The sequence below is a fragment of the Armigeres subalbatus genome, chromosome 3 (genome assembly GCF_024139115.2).
Source record: "Armigeres subalbatus isolate Guangzhou_Male chromosome 3, GZ_Asu_2, whole genome shotgun sequence".
Lineage (NCBI taxonomy): Eukaryota > Metazoa > Arthropoda > Insecta > Diptera > Culicidae > Armigeres > Armigeres subalbatus.
Genome location: NC_085141.1, coordinates 415,668,408 through 415,688,609, shown reverse-complemented (window position 1 = coordinate 415,688,609; position 20,202 = coordinate 415,668,408). Strand labels below are relative to the sequence as shown.

At 42.1% G+C, this 20,202-nt stretch overlaps 4 protein-coding genes across 4 annotated transcripts in view; 2 read left to right on the top strand and 2 right to left on the bottom strand.

Annotated features, from left to right (window-relative positions):
• LOC134227249 (uncharacterized) overlaps positions 1–20,202 on the bottom strand; it is a 133,896-nt gene that overhangs the window by 101,686 nt on the left and 12,008 nt on the right. The gene's annotated exons all lie outside the window — the stretch shown is intronic.
• LOC134224253 (peptide methionine sulfoxide reductase-like) lies at positions 4,076–5,644 on the top strand. The gene is made up of 4 exons (XM_062703577.1): positions 4,076–4,246; positions 4,320–4,519; positions 4,595–4,855; positions 5,173–5,644. Exons 1-4 carry the CDS (start codon positions 4,235–4,237, stop codon positions 5,405–5,407), a joined length of 708 nt encoding a protein of 235 aa, XP_062559561.1. The 5' UTR covers positions 4,076–4,234; the 3' UTR covers positions 5,408–5,644.
• LOC134224252 (peptide methionine sulfoxide reductase-like) lies at positions 16,851–17,874 on the top strand. The gene is made up of 4 exons (XM_062703576.1): positions 16,851–16,987; positions 17,042–17,202; positions 17,261–17,521; positions 17,579–17,874. Exons 1-4 carry the CDS (start codon positions 16,985–16,987, stop codon positions 17,811–17,813), a joined length of 660 nt encoding a protein of 219 aa, XP_062559560.1. The 5' UTR covers positions 16,851–16,984; the 3' UTR covers positions 17,814–17,874.
• On the bottom strand, positions 18,249–19,627 carry LOC134227248 (gonadal protein gdl). Its single transcript, XM_062708594.1, has 3 exons — positions 19,324–19,627; positions 18,903–19,063; positions 18,249–18,842 (listed from the first exon to the last, which is right to left on the bottom strand). Exons 1-3 carry the CDS (start codon positions 19,533–19,535, stop codon positions 18,565–18,567), a joined length of 651 nt encoding a protein of 216 aa, XP_062564578.1. The 5' UTR covers positions 19,536–19,627; the 3' UTR covers positions 18,249–18,564.

Genomic DNA, 20,202 nt, shown 5'->3' with positions numbered 1-20,202 from the left:
AACGCGACGAGCGATGCGACGCGACTCACGTAAAAGAATAGCAATCATTATCAACAGGCTGTCAAATTGCAATGTTGCGTCGCATCGCACGAAGCGTTTACTCTGCCTTCCCACCTTAGAGCATCATTATCAGTCGCGAGCATTTTAATCACCCGCGCAGCGCTGTCATTTAAGTTTCGTCACTCGTTTCCGTATCGGTCACTATTTTCGGCTCTCAATTTGATTGCTGTATTTCGTACCGGTGACGTTTGACAGTTGACAGTTTATCGAATAGCAGCGCTCTTACCGCGCTACCATATTTGGTCACCTGTCAGTCGCGCTACTGTTATAGCAGTGCGTTTAGTAGCGACCGGTAAAGTGTCAAGCAATGATACTGCGCTGCCAAACGGCTAATACTCGCACCCGGTAATCTTGCTCTCAGGTGGTAATAGCCAACCTCTATTCACTTGGACCGTAATGCAATTTACACCAGTTCTGACCAATCACAGAGTAGCAACTATATGCACTCTGCTTAAACTATAAGTTAACCTAATTTAATTTCTGTATCTGTATTAAACGCACATTCTGATCGAAATGTCCTTAACACTCGAGTACGCGCGCTGTTGTATTTTTTTTTTACAACACTAACGAAAAAACATCACTCGCTACACAGCACGAGCGAGCCTGCATGACCGTTTCAGGATTATCAGCGCTTTGGTAAACTTCAGCCGGCCGATCTCCTCCTGGATTTGCTGGAGATACGGAGCCGAAAGTCGTATGTCCTGAACATTCGTGCGTTATTAGCGTGGTACAGTTGGTCCGTTCCTTCACGGTCTCGATCTTCCTGCTGACACTTTTTCCTCCGAAAAATTGAGTTTTGTCTGATCCGCGCCCGTTTGTATCGAGCCTCGTTCGCCCTCGTGCTGTATTGCAGCAATCTCACCCATGCTGCATTCTTCTCCTTAACTAACTGCTCACATTCGCCGTCATACCAGTCGTTCATCTGGTCCGGGAGCACCGTGCCTAGTGCAGCAGGTTCGGTGCTTCCAATGGCGGATCGAATATCTCTCCAGCTATCTTCAAAAGACACTGCGCCTAGCTGCTCTTCCGTTGGGAGTGCCACTTCCAGCTGCTGCGCGTAGTTTTGGGCTAGTCTACCGTCTTGTAGCCGCCCAATGTTAAGCCGCGGCGTCCGACTACGACGCGTGTTGTACACCGTCGAGAGTTTTGAGCGCAGACATACTGCTTCGAGGTAGTGATCGGATTCAATATTCGCACTGCGGTAAGTGCATACGTTCGTGATGTCGGAGAAGAATTTACCGTAGATTAGAACGTGGTTGATTTGGTTTTCCGTTTCTTGATTAGGTGATTTACATGTGCCCTTATGGCCCTGCAAAGTAAATGCATCGTTGTCCGTTGTCGTTCGAAAATCGTTCGGTATGCAGACTATCCGGACCGATGACCGGTCAATACATTTCCTCCCTTCCTACCTGAGCGTTCATGTCGCCGATGACGATTTTGACATCCCGCAGTGGGCATGCATCGTATGTCTGCTCCAGATGTGCATAAAAAGCTTCTTTCTCGTCGTCGGGTCTCCCTTCGTGTGGGCAGTGCACGTTGATGATGCTATAGTTGAAGAAATGGCCTTTTATCCTTTGCTTGCATTTCTTTGTTGATTGGCTGCCACCCAATCACGCGTTGGCGCACCTTGCCCAAAACTATGAAGCCGGTTCCCATCTCGTTGGTGGTGCCACAGCTGTGGTAGCCGCTCGATGCCCGTTTTTTTTGCTGCAGCACTACGACTTCGAAGTTGTGGGGATGTAATTCATCGTAGATTATCCTGTCGCAGCCTGCGAAGTCATCCGGGGTCCTTTATTCGTCGCCTAGGTCGGTGCCGATTGTATCGAGTCGTATAATCTTCTATGTCATTAGGTTGTTATCAAAGTCGGCTTATTGGGCCTGCGCAAACCTCCTGTCTCGTCGTAGGTCCGTCGGCGAAAGGCATCTAATGTTTAATATCTCGAAAATATGCATCTCAATCGAAAAAATATTTGGTAGGCGTAGTAGCGGACACTTACATGACTGATACCAAATATCTTTTCGTGAATAGTTCCTACTGTTGAGAAAATCCGCGTCAGATGTCTTTTTCCAAACGAATTTCTGGCGGTTAACTTACGCTGGCTATTTTGCGCATATATGATAGCGCATGGACATGACAGTGCCAGGTAGGAAACCAACCACTGTATGTAATTCATTAGAAATACTAAAAGTTTTCCAAAATATTTTTTTAAAAACTCAGAAGAACTTTCCTGCTCAAAACAGAGGAATTTCCTAGAGAAAGGAATAGTTTTACGTCGAAATGTAATAGTCACAATTCAGTGAAATTCATTTGTTTAAATCCTTGCCAATGTAAGGATCGGCTCGTTCAATAAAAGACGTCCTTTCAGATCCGGTGCAAAAGTCAAAGTGATTTATTACGCATATAAAAGTCTACTAGGATTGTCTACATATATTACAGCCTACTACAGCCAAAACTCCCGGAGAACTCCTAAAAAATTCAAACAAATGAACACAATAAAAAATTGCGACGTCGATCCACGCCGTCGCCACCGCTGCCTACAAAGGCTTTCGGCGTGAAACCGGAGAGGCCGCCGCCGATTTTCGGACCCGCGCACATATTTGATTCTTGCTGTACTCCTTTACCCTCTAGTCCGCCTATTTCCACAAGTCCTTTTCTCCCAAAAAGTCACTATTTTCAACTATTTTGATCAAAATCCTGGGTTAGGGTCCTGAACCCAGGTTTCATCAAAATCCAGATTTCGTAAAGTACATCGTACTAGAATGGGAAAAACCTAAAATATGTGAATTTTTCTGTACCCGTCGAATATCATGCGCGTAGTTAATGAAGAGAAAAGAATGCTATTTTTTTAAAAATATTTTTTGTGTTTGGAACATAAGAAAATATGAGGCTCACTCTCCTCATGACATCTGCTTCGATTAATACTTGAAATTGAAGATTTCAACCAAAATATTTTCTGAAGATTTTGTTAGTTTTGAATCTGAGTTATCCTTTGGAATTTCGAAAAAGCTTTGGAAACCTTAACGAATTATTTAAGTTTCAAAAATTATTCTTTGGTCTCCGGCAAGTCTCTGTGCGTGCTGAATTCTGATTCAATATAATTCCGATGCAAATTTCCCGGTTTTCACGAAATTATTAAGGTTATTATATAAATAATTTAGAGATTTTCTAGTATTAAAATCTAGTATAGCTCCTGAATTTATAATAAATAAAACCCCGTAGCCATTTCTTAAACTCGGCAAAAAACAGGTACTGAAGCGACAATCTTTCTCCCTAGCTTATAACATCTTTATCTTAGCAGTTACAAAACTGAATTGGGCAATAGATCGTCTAGAAGAATTTTGAAATTGATGAATGGAAATAAATATAAAAATGAAAAAAAAAAAAAAACAAAAAAACACTTCTTACTTGTTCTTGCTCCCTAAATTTATTATTTTCGGGCAAAAAATTCAAGAAGAAGACATTTTTTTTTAGATATTTTTTTCTGCTTAATGGGGGATCAAGTTTTTTCTTTTTCGCCTTTTCAAATTGGTAAATAACTGTATAAATGAATAAACAACAAATGAGTATAACAAAGTTGTTTTAATTTGTTCTCGAAATTATTTTATATATCATATGACACAATATTTTTCTTATATATTATATTACCTTAAGCGTGGCACATTTATAACATTTCTATCTGTTAATAATAGGTATATACATTTTACAAATATGAGATATTTCCTTCTGCTTAAGAATGCTACAATTCGGATTTCAACATAACAAATTAGATCAAGCCAAACTCTCATGCAACATTTCAACCAACTTGAGGAGAATGCATGATTTCCCCTCAGCTAACTACATATAACTAATGCATAGTCCTTATCAACGCTCATATAGTTTCTAGCGTGAATGCTTTTCAGAGATCTTAGACTGTGTTGTGTACGTAAGTGAATGTTATTCAGAGTTTTGTCGAGAAAGCGCAATTCTCTCGCAACCCCAAACTCTCCCGTATTGCTGTGCCCGACAAACTCGGTCCCAGTCGTGTATAAATTGGAGCTGGTTCGTACGACGGTACTTAATCTACTTCAAGTTCTTGAAAGTAAAAGATTAACTACTTTTCCTGAAGTTGAACTTTTTTGAACAGTTCGGTTTTTTTTCTATCGGTTTACAAGTTTCAAGAACTCTACTGCAAAAATGGTTGCAACGGTAAGTTGTTTGCATATCTGAAAAAATGCATGCACGTTGGAAGTAATTAATTGAAACTTGTTTCTTCCTCCAGCTCAATTTATTCGCCCCAGAGAAGGTGGAGAAAGTCGAAGCCCAGCTATTGCATCATGTGAACATTCCGTTCGAGAAGGCTACTTTCGGGATGGGATGTTTCTGGGGGTGTGATGCGTTGTTCGGTGCAACCAAGGGCGTTCTGCGTACTTGCGTTGGGTATTCCGGAGGTACTACCTCAGCTCCCGTGTACAAAAATATGTAAGTGGTGCCCGAAGCAGTAGTCTTATTTTCGTGACTAATAACTTTGGTTCAATTTTCTCTTTTGATTATTAGGGGCGATCACACCGAGGTGATTGAAATTCATTACGACCCGAACGTGATCAGCTTCTCTGATCTGTTGGATCTGTTCTGGAACAACCACGAGTACGGTCTGACGACCCGCATCAAGCGCCAGTACATGTCGCTGGTTCTGTATCACAATGAGGAGCAACGCCGCATTTCGGAGGAAAGTCGAGCCGAGGAGCAGATTAAGCGAGCTCCGGAGCAAATTATAACCGAAATTGCTCCTGCTGGCCAGTTCTATCCCGCCGAAGAGTGAGTATCTTTATGCAAATTAATCTTTATGATAGGTAGCTGCCGTGCCGCGCGCGCATTCAGACTCTCGAACAGTGCGAAGCTGTTTGCAGTTGCTACGGCAACGGCATAGCTCACTAATATTAAACAAACCGCCGCGCAAACTACTCACAATACAGTTATAATTGGCAATTCAATCACGTTCTACGTTGACGTCATTGAATCGTAGAAGAGCTGTTTCAGTGAATCACGTTTAAAGACATTCCTACTTTTTAGCGCCTGTTGGAATTTCGCCCATAGCCACTTCCTAATGTTCGTTTCTTTGTTTGTATTTCCAGTTACCACCAAAAGTATCGCCTCCAAGGTCATCGCGATTTGGCAAAGAGCATTGGTTTAACGCCCGAGCTGCTCGCCAAATCGCACGTGGCAGCGCGGTTGAACGGATACCTGATCGGCGTTGGCGGTCTGGAGCAGTTCGATAAGGATACCGACCGGTTGGGGCTGAGCAACGATCAGGCGCAGTACGTTCGGGATTATGTGCGCGAAAACGAGGGTGGTGGCATTTTCTGTTAGTGGGGATACATGGGTGGACGCCGGGGGTATTTAGCTAGATTGGGGTAATGCTTTTATTCGAATGTTTAGCATGGTGGATAATGTTTTTATAAAATGTTGTCATATAAATTGTGATAGGGCTAGGCTTATGTAAATAGGTTAAGTAGTCACCGGAAAATAGTCTAATGGCGGCTTTAGTTGATAGACATTGTTATTATTACTTAAAGAATGAAATATACATCCTTGAATTGCTTGAAATTATTTAATTAGTTTTCTTATGCTGAACTTTTGTTCTATCAATTTGATGACATAATGCCTACAGGTTCCTCCGTGTTGTAAATGTATATCTAATAAGCGTAATTTTGTTGATGGTATTGTACATTTTACAGCGATGCTGACGGAATCTATCTGCGCTTATTTAGACACGAAGCTAAAAAAGATAAGCATTCATAAGGGGTGGTACACTAACTACGTAACAGAATTTCTGAATTTCACAAAGCCCCCCTTCCCATTAAAAACATATTTTATTCAATTTCATTTCTTTTTGTATGGAGTGTAACAGAGTCCGGAATGTAAAAGTCTGTCGAAAATTATAAAGAATTGATCTCTTTGAAGTGATTTTTTCATTGTCAAAAAAAAATGTTTTTTTTTGTCAAAAATATTACATCTATGACGGTATATTTATAGATATCGAAGAAAGTATGCATGGAGGAAATTTAACGATATAGTTTGTGATAAGCATTTAGTATGAAAATCTAATTGATTTTCTCAAAATTGCCGAAAATATTAGCTGAAATATTCGGCAGCAGCAGATGCATTATTTAATGTTCTGAAGAATGCTTTGGGAATTTGCTTCTGACATTTTTCGTAAATATCTTAAATAATTGTTCAGGGAATACCTCCAAGATATTCCACAAAGTTTCATGAATCATTCCAGAAATTTCTTCAGGAACTCATTCGAAAATTATTTCAGGATTTCCTTTGGATACTATCGGGAATTCTATTCTCTCGAGAATTTCTCCGCTAATTTCGGAAATTTCCACCGACAATTCTTTTCCACATTCTAGGACAAAATTTCAGATATTCCTTAGAGTTTTCTCACGGAATTTCCGGAGGAACCTCGGAAGGAATTTCCGATATTCCCAAATTTCTCCAAGAATTTCTTTAAGCATTCCTATAAGAATTTCTTCCAAGAATTTCTCCAGAAAATTCAAAAAATCCTTTGGAAATACCTCAAGACATTCCTTTGAAAATTCAAAAAAAGAATTCTAAGAAAATTTCGAATATTTTTGTGGAAATTCCTTTACGAGTTCTTTTAGAAATTTCTTCAGAAAATGTTTGGAGGAATTACTCCGATAATGAGGACAAATAGGAAACATATTTTAATATCAACATTAAATTGAAATCATAATTTGTTTTTAAATTTGGATCTCTATGATTGATTATGTACTTATTTTGATTTCAGTTTGCTGATGATTTCTAAATTATTTAAACTGGTCCAGAGTTTTTTTTATTTGCCCTCATTTGTTGTCAGACTTTGCTCGGGGTATTAAACTAATTACTTATTTCGTTATCAAAAACCAGTATCAAAATCAGTTTTCAATTTGATCTCATCAACACCAGAAATAGTTTTCAATTTGATGTCACAGTATTAAGATTTTTCTGCTGTATATTTTGTTATTTTAACCGTTAAAACAACCAAAAGGATGTCAAGCTAAGTAATCAGCGATTCCTCAACATCAAAGCAACATCGAAACAATTTCTTAAAGAATTTCTGAAGGAATTTCTAGAATCATTTACGGTGGAGTTTTTAGATGAATCACGGGAGGAATTTTCGATGGATTACTTAGAAAAATTTACGATGGTATTCTTGAAGGAATTTTTGAAGGTATCCCTGAAAGAATTCCTGGATGACTAACCGAGTTAATTCCTGGGGTTATTTTTTACGAAAAAATGTTTGGAGAATTTTCCAAACGAACTTTTGGATAAATTCATGAACGATCATTTGGATGAATACTTTAAGAAATTTCTAAAAAACTTCCGAAGCAACTCTTGATCTGAATACCCAATGATGATGACTGACTGCAATCCCGATATTTTTAGCATGATGTTTTAATTGCAGATTCAAAACAGAGTTTTATTTTACTAATGTCCGGATTTTTGAAAAAACTCCTAAAATAGTAAATCCTAAAATAGTTCCCAAAGGAATTCCTTCAGAAATTCCTGAAGAAACTTTTACACTGTATAAGTTCCTGATGTAATTTACGAAGGAATTACCGACAAATTCTAGAAATTTATTCGAAATTTTCAATAGGTAGGTATTTGTTTGGAAATTCCATTACCAATTCTTTTGGGGATTGTTTTTATTATTCTTAAGGAAATTCTTTCTACAATTCCTTGTTACTGTCGAGAATGTTTCCCACCCGAAAACATCCTAGACTGGACCGAGAATCGAACTCGCCATCTCCGGGTTGACAATCCTACTCCTTTGCTCGTAGCCTTGCGATAGAGACCCCGATTAATTCGTATAGGATTTTTTTTTTGAAAATCTATTTAGGTTGCTCTTTGGAAATTCCTTCACGAATTTTTAAATTTCTCCAGGAGTTTCTTCTAAAATATCTCCAGAAAATCTTCCAGAAATTCTTTCGGAAACTCCTCCAGAAATAATTCATAAAATTCTCCAAGTTCCCCCTTCAACCTCCCGAAAGGATTTTGTTAATTTCTTCCGGAATTCCTTCGGAATTATTCCGGAAATGTTGCTGAAAAAATTCTTCTAGAAAATAATTAAAGAATAATGGAATTTTTGGAGGAAATTTTCAAGGATTTCCAGAGGTATATGATCGAAAGAATCTCTAAAAGAATTTTTGAAAGAACTTTTCGAGGCAGTTCTGAAGAAATTCCGATGGGATTTCTTTAGAAATTACCGAAAGAATTCCTAAAATATATCCGGAAAAAAAATCACCAAATCAATTCCCGAAGAAAGTCCCAACGGAATTTTCAAAGGCGTTCCTTAAGAAAACCTAATGAAAGAATTTCCAAATGTTTTTCCAACGAAGTTTCTAAAATAATTCGAAATTTTCTTATAATGTCTGAAGTAATTTCTGGGGGATTTTCTGGATTAATCCTTGGAGGAAATTCCGAAAGAATTCTTGGAAGAATTTCCAAAGAAATTCTTACAGAAATTGATTAGGGATTTGATGTGGAAATTCCTTTCATAAATCTTCTAGGGATTCCTTTAGAAATTTCTTCAGGAGTACATACAGGAATTGTTTTAGGAACCTTCAAAAATTACTTTAGGAGAAATCCTTCGGAGTTTTCTTTCGAAATTGCTTTGGAAAGTATATTTTTTTTCGGAAGTTCTTTCTCTCTAGAGGTACCCCTTCGAACTTTTCAATTCATTGAGATACTCCCTAATTTTTCAGTATAAATGAAAAAATAAGCGTAACTCATAAGATGCATTAAAAAGTAATTTGAAAACAATTGGAATGTACGGATTTTCAAAAAGTTATTTGAAATCTTCGTAATTCCGTGAAACTTTCTAATTAAAATTCTATTGATATATCAGGCATCCAACAAGAAATTCAGAACTATATGAGGCTTCTGAGCTTCTTAGAAGGAGGCTTTCGAGTAACTTGAAAGAAGAATTTCGAGCTGCTTGAAAGGAGCTATCCGAGTCGCATAAAAAGAGGCTTCCGAGGCTCTTGAAAGGAGGTTTCCGAGCCTCTTGAAAGAAGGGTTCCGAGCTGCTTGAAAGGAGCCTTCCGAGCCTCTTGAAAGGAGCCTTCCGAGCTTAAAAAGAGCCTTCCGAGCCTTTTGGAAGGAGGCGTCCGAGCCTCTTGGAAGGAGGCTTCCGAGCTTCTTGGAAGGAGGCTTCCGAACCTCTTGAAAGGAAGCTTCTGAGCCTCTTGGAAGGAGGTTTCCAAGTCTTTTGAAATGAGGCTTCCGAGTCTTTTGATAGGAGGCTTCCGAGACTTTTGATAGGAGGCTTCTGAGCCTTTTAGAAGGAAGCAGCCTCTTGAAATGAGGCTCCCGACCCTCTTGATATGAGGTTTCTGAGCTTCTCCTTCTCCGAAGGAGGATTCCAAGCCTTTTGGTAGGAGGCTTCCAAGCCTTTTGAAAGGAGGTTTCCGAGCCTCTTTGAAGCAGGCTCCCAAGCCTTTTGAAATAAGGCTTCCGAGTCTTTTGGTATGAGGTTTCCGAGCGTTTTGGAAGGAGCCTTGCGAGCCTTTTGCAAGGAGGTTTCTGAGCATCTTGAAATGAGGCTTCTGAAGGAGGATTCCAAGCCTTTTGAAATGAGGCTTCCGAGTCTTTTCGTAGCAGTGCTATTGAGAAGATTCCAGAAAACAGCCACGAATCTAGCCAAAAATAACAACAAAATGAAGTTTCTTCTACACCAATCAATTTAGGAGGCTTCCGAGCCTCTTGGAAGGAAGCTTCCGAGCCTCTTGAAGGAGGCTTCTGAGCCTCTTGGAAGGAGGCTTCCTAGCCTCTTGGAGGAGGCTTCCGAGCCTCTTGAAAGGAGGCTTCCGAGCCTCTTGAAAGGAGGCTTCCGAGCCTCTTGAAAGGAGGCTTCCGAGCCTCTTGAAAGGAGGCTTCCGAGCCTCTTGAAAGGAGGCTTCTGAAGCGAGCCGAGTCCTCTCTGGAGTGGCCTCAGCCATCTCCAGCTCCTAGGGAATGTGATATGGTCGGTGGAGAGAAGAACAAGCTCTACCTTAACTCTAATTTATTAATTCTAATTACGTGCTATATATACATTGTCAGGTAACTATCGAGAGGTAAATATTCATAATTATTTACCCGTCGATGAGCTGCCTGTTTTTATCATCCTAAACTACCTCGGCGGGTAGTTGGTAAAGGACAATGTAGTGGTAGATCACCACACTTCCGAGCCTCTTGAAAGGAGGCTTCCGAGCCTCTTGAAAGCAGGCTTCCGAGCCTCTTGAAAGGAGGCTTCCGAGCCTCTTGAAAGGAGGCTTCCGAGCCTCTTGGAAGGAGGCTTCCGAGCCTCTTGGAAGGATGCTTCCAAGCCTCTTGAAACGAGGGTTCCGAGGCTCTTGAAACGAGGATTCCGAGACTCTTGGCAGGAGGCGTCCAGGCCTCTTGGAAGGAGGTTTCTGAGCCTTTTGGGAGGAGGCTTCCGAGCCTCTTGGAAGAAGGCTTCCGAATCTTTTGGAAGAAGGCTTTCAAGCCTTTTGGGAGAAGATTTCCGGGCCTCTTGGAAGGGGGATTCCGAGTCTCTTGGAAAGAAGCTTCCGAGCCTCTTGGAAGGAGGCTTCCGAGCATTTAGGAAGGAGGCTTTCGAGCCTCTCAAAAGGAGGCTTCCAAGCCTCTCAAAACGAGGCTTCCGAACCCCTTGGAAGGATGCTTCCGAGCCTCTTGGAAGGAGGCTTCCGAGCCTCTTGGAAGGAGGCTTCCGAGCCTCTTGGAAGTAGGCTTCCGAGCCTCTTGGAAGGAGGATTCCAAGCCTCTTGGAAGGAGACTTCCGAGTCTCTTGGAAGGAGGCTTCCGAACCTCTTGAAAGGAGGCTTCCGAGACTCTTGCAAGGAGGCTTCCGAGACTCTTGGCAGGAGTCGTCCAAGCCTCTTGGAAGGAGGTTTCTGAGCCTTTTGGAAAGAAGTTTCCGAGTCTCTTGGAAGAAGGCTTCCGAATCTTTTGGAAGAAGGCTTCCAAGCCTTTTGGGAGGAGATTTCCGGGCCTCTTGGAAGGGGGATTCCGAGTCTCTTGGAAGGAAGCTTCCGAGCCTCTTGGAAGGAGGCTTCCGAGCCTCTTGAAAGGAGGCTTCCGAGCATTTTGGAAGGAGGTTTCCGAGCCTCTTGAAAGGAGGCTTCCGAGCTGCTTGGAAGGAGCCTTCCGAGCCTCTTGGAAGGAGGCTTTCGAGCATTTTGGAAGGAGGCTGCCGAGCCTCTTGGAAGGAGGCTTCCGAGCCTCTTGGAAGGATGCTTCCGAGCCCCTTGGAAGGAGGCTTCCGAGCCTCTTGGAAGGAGGCTTCCGAGCCTCTTGGAAGGAGGCTGCCGCGCCGCCTGCAAGGAGCTACCCGCGCCCCCTGCAAGGAGGCTTCCGAGCCTCTTGGAAGGAGGCTTCCGAGCCTCTTGGAAGGAGGCTTCCGAGCCTCTTGGAAGGAGGCTTTCGAGCCTCTTGGAAGGAGGCTTCCGCTTCTCTCGGAAGGAGGCTTCCGCGCCTCTTGGACGGAGGCTTCCGCGCCTCTTGGAAGGAGGCTTCCGCCCCTCTTGGAAGGAGGCTTCCGAGCCTCTTGGAAGGAGGCTTCCGCGCCTCTTGGAAGGAGGCTTCCGCGCCTCTTGGAAGGAGGCTTCCGCGCCTCTTGGAAGGAGGCTTCCGCGCCTCTAGGAAGGAGGGTTCCGCGTCTCTTGGAAGGAGGCTTCCGAGCCTCTTGGAAGGAGGCTTCCGCGCCGCTTGGAAGGAGGCTTCCGCGCGTCTTGGAAGGAGGCTTCCGCGCGTCTTGGAAGGAGGCTTCCACTCCTCTTGGAAGGAGGCTTCCACTCCTCTTGGAAGGAGGCTTCCGAGCCTCTTGAAAGGAGGCTTCCGAGCCTCTTGGAAGGAGGCTTCCGAGCCTCTTGGAAGGAGGCTTCCGAGCCTCTTGGAAGGAGGCTTCCGAGCCTCTTGGAAGGAGGCTTCCGAGCCTCTTGGAAGGAGGCTTCCGAGCCTCTTGGGAGGAGGCTTCCGAGCCTCTTGGAAGGAGGCTTCCGAGCCTCTTGGAAGGAGGCTTCCGAGCCTCTTGGAAGGAGGCTTCCGAGCCTCTTGGAAGGAGGCTTCCGAGCCTCTTGGAAGGAGGCTTCCGAGCCTCTTGGAAGAAGGCTTCCAAGCCTCTTAGAAGGAGGCTTCCGCGCGTCTTGGAAGGAGGCTTCCGCGCGTCTTGGAAGGAGGCTTCCACTCCTCTTGGAAGGAGGCTTCCCCTCCTCTTGGAAGGAGGCTTCCGAGCCTCTTGGAAGGAGGCTTCCGAGCCTCTTGGAAGGAGGCTTCCGAGCCTCTTGGAAGGAGGCTTCCGAGCCTCTTGGAAGGAGGCTTCCGAGCCTCTTGAAAGGAGGCTTCCAAGCCTCTTGGAAGGAGGCTTCCGAGCCTCTTGAAAGGAGGCTTCCGAGCCTCTTGAAAGGAGGCTTCCGAGCCTCTTGGAAGAAGGCTTCCGAGCCTCTTGGAAGAAGGCTTCCAAGCTTCTTGGAAGAAGGCTTCCAAGCTTCTTGGAAGGAGGCTTCCAAGCTTCTTGGAAGGAGGCTTCCAAGCTTCTTGGAAGGAGGCTTCCAAGCTTCTCGGAAGGAGGCTTCCAAGCTTCTTGGAAGTAGGCTTCCAAGCTTCTTGGAAGTAGGCTTCCAAGCTTCTTGGAAGTAGGCTTCCAAGCTTCTTGGAAGTAGGCTTCCAAGCTTCTTGGAAGTAGGCTTCCAAGCTTCTTGGAAGGAGGCTTCCAAGCCTCTTAGAAGGAGGCTTCCAAGCCTCTTGGAAGGAGGTTTCCGACCCTCCTGGAAGGAGCTTCCTGAAAGGAGGCTTCCAAGCCTCTTGAAATAAGGCTTCCGAGCATCTTGGAAGGAGGGTTCTGACTCTCTTGAAAGGAGGTTCCGAGCCGCTTGAAAGGAGACATCCGAGCATTTTGGAAGTAGGCTGCCGAACCTCTTGGAAGGAGGCTTCCGAGCCTCTTGGAAGGGGGCTTCCGAGCCTCTTGGAAGGGGGCTTCCGAGCCTCTTGGAAGGAGGCTTCCGAGCCTCTTGGAAGGAGGCTTCCGAGCCTCTTGGAAGGAGGCTTCCGAGCCTCTTGGAAGGAGGCTTCCGAGCCTCTTGGAAGGAGGCTTTCGAGCCTCTTGGAAGGAGGCTTTCGAGCCTCTTGGAAGGAGGCTTTCGAGCCTCTTGAAAGGAGGCTTTCGAGCCTCTTGAAAGGAGGTTTCCGAGCCTCTTGGAAGGAGGCTTTCGATTTGCTTGAAAGGAGCCTTCCGAGTCTTTCGAAAGGATGCTTCCAAGCTTTTTGGGAGGATAATTCAATTTCAGGGGAAACATTCGATTTGGTGGGTCACGTGTCCCAGCTTAACTCCATCAGTGCTCAGGAATATATTATGATTATTTTTTTCCAATTTTTAATTTTTTTCGAGTGCAACAAGCTTCAAGCTTCACGAATTATTCAATCTCCTTTCTTCTCATCGCGGTTTTGAACTTAATCTTATGTTAAAAAACACCTTAGTAAAGAATGAAAAAAAATCTTCTTTTTTTCGAACTAGCAATTTGTCAATTTAAGTCATGGTTTATTCATCGAAATTTCTGTTAACGGACTAAAAGCCTATTCAGATTACGCCATTTATTATAATAATTATCGTGTTAAATATGAGAAAGAAAATTGAAGGTATCGAAACTGGCATCAAGCTACTCTTCAACATGCTATTTATTGTCATAAATGGCGTAATCTGAATAGGCTATAAGGCAACCTTGTATGAATTTGATTTGCCAATTTTCAATTCTAAACAGCTTAGCTTTGGTTGTACTTCAATGGAAGATTTTTGCACACGGCACACTCCTTGATTGTTTGATTGCAAAATTGGATCATATATTATGCACATTTTTGCACAATCATCATGACCGGCAGAACTCTTATCATTGTACAACAATGGTCGAGTGTTAGTGATTTTGCGCACGTACTGTTCGCGTCGCTATGCTCGTATTAGTCGCTTTTGTGCCCGCTGGTTCTTATCAGTGGCCTCTTTTTTTTGCGGGAGTTGGATTACATCCGCTATGGACAATTTTAAAATATTCTCACCTCTAGGGCACAACAATCACGACTTAAGTGCCTGAGTGGCGTTCAACGAATTTAGATATCTTATATGCGCCAGTAAACTTGTTAGGATCGTGTATTTTAGGCATCGAATACAAATTGCGTAACGCTTAAATCATCTTCTCTACATTTGTAATGTTTCATCTAATAAACATCAAAGCGCTACTGTATGGATCGTTAGAAATGATCATATATGCTAATACGTTACGTAATTTGTGTACGACGCCTTACGCCGCGGATATTCGGAACTAGCAACATCCTAGCGAAAGCAATTTGTTTAATTTAACCGGTTCAAGTGCAATGTCAGCGCTGCACATGCATTCATTCCGACTGTGTGTATCTTGAGAACCGTCGCGACTCGTAAGACGATCACCGTACTAGGTACGATGTGATGACGAAGTAGCTACCGGTACTCGAGAGAAGCGTGCGGCGACTTTGTCTTTGATTGACGACGGAGGCGACGACGATGACGAATGGCTCATTCTGATGATGGGGCGTGGGATTTCATTCACTTGTTGTGTTTGGGGACGATTTGTGAAGCCTCTGGTGGACCGATTTTAACGAGATTTGGGCCTTTCGACTCCTTGAATTAGGCAGAATGCAACAGTGTTTTGTTTTTGGGGGGTCATCTAAGAATCACTAAAATGATGATATTTAGAAGATTTTATTGGACAAAGTTAAGGATAGTAGTTACACAGGTTCAATGATAAAATATCAGTTCGAAACTATTACGGCAAGATCTAAAAAACTGATCTTATTTTCTGAAATAAATGACTTGCGCGCTCCACTATCACTAACCGCTTTGAGGGATTCCCTCGTTGGCTTGCAGTGATGCGATGACGTACCGAATCACAGCTGTTCGTTGTTGAGTTGAGAAAACTGAGAGTAGGTAGATGATTGGGACGCGGGCCAACTCGCATACTTATAATTGAAAATTTAACGATTACCGAAAATCCAACAGCTGTGATCAGGACAATTATTTAGACGAATCCCGGTAAAATTTTCAATAAGTTTTCAGCAAATTATACCGAGACCTCGGTAAAAAAATCGGTTAATTATTGACAAAAGTTCAGCAAATTAATTACCGAATTTCGATAAAAAAAATTCAACGATTTTTCCGGTCTTGTTTATTTTATTTAAATTGATTTTTGTATAACAAAACATACTTGAATTGCTGTTTCGATGGTTTTAAGACTTGAACTGTAAGCGTAAGACCCTTTTTAGTGAGATATACAAGAAACTCGTTTCTTGTGATAACAAAACAAACATATGTATGTCTGGAGAAGAAATCATATTTGGGTTCTACCTTCCTTTATTTTGATTTTTATGTAAAACAGGTGGCTTTTAATTGAAACCGGTATATAAAATAACAAAAAAAGACAATTACAGAAGATGCAGGTCTTATCTATCCTCCTGAAATACCTACATTTCTGAAAATCGTGAGCCGTTCACGTTTTTCTGCGGAACAGACCCCTTCTTTCCAACCACTTGCAGCGGCAATAGCTTTCCTTCCGTTGACCTGTTGTTGTGATTTGTGACTGCCTAACCCCGCCGCGCAATGGAAAAGATCGCGATCACAATGCTCAGGGCGGTGGCTTGATTAGCCGTTTAGGAAAATTTCATTCATGTCGTGATTTTGGTGGTCATTTCTGAAGCCGCTATGGGTCATAATTGAAGGAAAGTTGTACCATTGGGTTTGGGGAAGTTCATATAATGATTGCATATGTGCTTTGTTGCGGGTTATCTAGGAATGATCTTTAATGTTTGCTAGAACTATTCTGCAGATATTGGCAGAATCTGCAAAATTAGTCCAAACACCTAAAACAATTTTCAGGTCAAAATGAACGAAAATAATGTCAAAAAATTAAAGTGAAGTTCGAGTTTGAATGAATTGGACTAAGCCAAGCAAAGTGCGCGCGCGGGCTCGATCAACTCAGCAAGACGTTTTGTTTTATTTTGTAGCAATGCTCCACTTCGCGTCGAAAGGACGTCGTCATTGATGCATCTTGGTAGCGTCTAGACGATGCGTTTGTTGTTATGGACGTCGGATTAGGTAATGGGATTATCGTAGAACATTGAACGTTATTCTTAAACCTTCGAATGGTATAGCTTTGGCTGAAATTCTATTTACTAAGCCATAAGTTCGAAAATTTCATATTCAAAATTCTTGAATAAACTTTACATTGTTAAAAAGGTCTTCAAAGGAGGATCTCAAATATCACTTGTTCAACAAATTTGGAGCCCAATAAGGTCTTGAATTTCACTATCAAAAATCATTTTGAATGATTCAAACCTTCACTTCAAAACTCTCGTCGTTTGTTTTGATCATTTTCTTCTTTTGTGAGCATTCTTCCATCATACCTACCGGTTTCCTTCGTTGGTTTCTTACTCTCTCCCTCTCTGTATTCTCTCGCACATATACTTATAAATTGCCGGGTACAATGGTGTGGAGCTTTTTTTGAATGGAAAAAATACCTATTGGCAACAATTTAATCAATCAGAAACGGGGGAAGATTTAACTTGCAGATTTCTGATCTTACAAATATGGTGATTCTTGCTTACGTTATGCACATGGTATCTGGTATACTACTGAAATATTTCCTTTCAGCACAGGTGCCGGGTAGCATATTCAAAAGATCACGTCTTAAGCTACTAATACCATCTTAAAATCTCATTTTGGCATTTAATGAATGGAGGGGATGAGCCGTCAGTTCGGAAGACGCGCAGCGTCCCCAATTTCAAGCAAGTGCGACTGTCTTTGTTGAAGAATTGATTCGTGATAACATTTCCTCCTTCCAAAAAAATCTTGGATCCATCCAATATCAGTGATTGGACATGGTAAAGTTCAATGATTTCTTAAGAAACAACTGTTGACGCGATCCTGCATTCCAGGCTAAACCTTTGCATCATGTGGATACTCCCTTCGAGAAAGCCACCTTTGGAATGGGTTGCTATTGGGGTTGCGACTCCCTCTTCGGGGCAACCAAAGGGGTTCTTAGAACCTTGGTTGGTTATGCCGGTGGAACCACGGAGTCCCCAAGGACCAAGCACGTGTAGGTCTAATCCTTATCATTGTGACTGTGAGTGACTTCTACATTTTTCTAACCCCAGGGGAGATCATGTTGAGGTAATCGAGATCCATTTTGATCCGAAGCAGATCTCCTACACGGATTTGTTGGCGATATTCTGGAAGAATCACGAGTATCGGGCATCGGCTCGATTGAAACGAGAGTACATGAGTATGATTATGTACCATAGCGAGGAGCAACGCAAGATGGCAGAAGCAAGCAAAGCAGATCAACAGGTCAAGGAAGGGGATGAAATTGTTGTTACAGAGATTGTCCCAGAAAGTCATTTGTATCCGGCGGCAGAGTAAGTTTTTCCATGTTATTGATGGATTTATTTGATAAAAAAAAGCTCTAATTCCAGTCATAACCAAAAGTATCGTCTGCAAGGACACGACTTTCTATCCAAAGGGCTAGAGTTAACGCCGGAACTGTTGCAAACTTCTCATGTGGCTGCTCGACTGAATGGATATCTCGTGGGAGTTGGTGGGTTGGATCAGTTTGAAGAGGAAGTGGAAAAGCTTGGATTGACTCCGGAGCAAGCCCAATACGTGCGCAATTATCTTGTTCAGTACGAAGGAGGGGCACTATCCTGTTAGTATTGTGAAGCAATAAAAGATACATTTTTCTTAGAATAAATATGATTGGCTAATTTGTTGACATTGCGTCATTTTTTATATTGAGTGGTATCGCATCCCATAACTGGATCATTGCCGCATATCAGCTTCGAATTCATTGAGCATTTCCACGGCTATTTGCTGTAAGTTTTCTAAATCAAATGCAGAAAAATTCGAGCGAAATACTACGCAGTTTTAGGCAAATCATTGGACAGGGTGAATGAACGACCATTTCTGCAAATCATAATTGTTTACTTGACAGTCATTGATGAAAGAGTCTGAGTTGAATTGAGATAAATATAGTCGGATGCATCTTTTTAAATTAGACAAGTGGTTCAAATTTGACGCCCAAATTCAATGTGAATGACTTTGAGGCCTACAGATGTGGACAATCAGATATAGGTAAAAACATCTCTCTTAATTTTACTTCTTATTTATTAGTATTGGAGAACCATGTGGTCACACATTAGTGTGTGTTTTAAATAAGACCGTTTAATACATACATATCAGTAAGTAGGGAGTGGTAGAAATAATTAAAAGAAGTGGAGGGGATGTTGCATACAGTTTCTTGAAACTACTTGCATACAATTTCTTGCTTAGAATTTGCCTAATCAAATCAATTTTCTCTCGGTACACTTGGTCGTCGAGTATCACACATTAATTTATCGATCTCATCCAGTATTAAGTTTTGATCAGTCTTATCATAAATTGCCAACATTCCCTCTGTTAAATGCTATTTGTTAGGTTCAAACTTCAATCTGGACAACCGAAGGATAAAATCCAGCAGGTACATTTGAATTTTAATCTCCATCGGATTGTCGGACACGTAGAAGCCGGGAACGCCGGCCTTCTCCAGCGTTGACTGCTGATCCTTTACCTTCTGGTCGAGATGTAGCACCAGTTTCATGTCGGTCTCCTTCATATTCTTGGTGTGTTTGATTTTCATGAGCGCAATAATGTGTTCCAATTCCTCCGGATCCTGAATCTTCGATTCCCACTGTTTAACCTCCACTGCGAAATATAGTTCCAATGTGACTTACTTTGTCCAAACTTATTCAACTAAGCACTTACATTGATGATCATTTTCAACCTTCTCCCGGACTTGCATCAGATGCTTTTCGGTCACATGTTGGATCTCCATCAGACCCTTCACAATCTCGAATATTGTGTCGTTCAACAGCGAGTTGGCTAAGCCGGCCAAAAGCTCGTACGAGATCCGAAGTTGAAATTGTCTTCAATAGCATAAACGGTTATTAAATGTAACATTTAGGCTTACTGTTCCTGGACTTCATCTCATGGCTCCTATGTTCATCCCAAAAAGAAAGCAATGAAAATGACTGATCGTTTTTGCGTTTTACCGTCATTAGACACACATGTTAGCCAAAAGAAGCGACGAGATTGATGCTGTACTTTTTTCTTTTGCAATGAGATGAATATATGTTCAGTGAGATGGAAATGGGAGCAGTCCCTCTATTAGCTTCAAATTACTTACTCCGGTAGCTTGGTGTGCATCTTCTTCAACTGCTCTAGCAAAAAGTACAACTTGCGCTGCAGAAACTCCTGACTCTGAAAGGGGTCATCAATTAGAGCTGTATCTGCTGTACTTTCTTGGCTGTCGGCTTGGGAGTCTTGCGAAAGGCCTTCATCGTCGCCAAATTCCGTTTCCTGGGTGCTCGGTAGATTCTCTGGCTGTTCGGTGTCCATTGAGCTTTGGTTATTAACTTTTAAACATCTAAACAACGATTCGCCGGTTCTGAATGCAATGTTTGTTGGATGTGTTCAGTAAACAAGTTGGTGAAGAGTGTGCAGTACCTAATTCGTGGTGAATTTGGTGAGTTTCGATGGTTTTGATCGTCACACGGAAAATTTACTGTTACAGTCAAGTTTTACTATTTGGTAATCTTAGTGGATTTAACGATTTAAAATCCATTGATTTAAGCGTAGAAAGTGAGTACAAAGCGTTCTTGTTGAATTATTGTACCCACTTTCTGAATTATAAAATCAACTAATGAAGGAAATCGCAAGTCCAATCAAGAACGATTCTTTGGGCCATGAGTCTGGAGGAATTTGACTCGCGCTTGATTTGAATCCTTCGTGGGATTTGAGTATTTGAGTTTTTTTTTCTCAAAAACTGATTGGCTGCTCAAAATTTCCATTGTTTCGATTATTTCACAGATGAATTAACGAAATTCTTTTACATGATAGGCGACGGCCATAGCCCATCGCGTGAAGCTTGGTTGCATAGATGGAATACAGTCTACAGGATGCTATGGCTGCACACTTTGAAAGTTCGGTAGGATCTGGGGCCTTGGATTCAAGTCCTATCGAAGGATGGGACAAGGATTTGGGGAAAGTGTCCATTCAGTTGGCA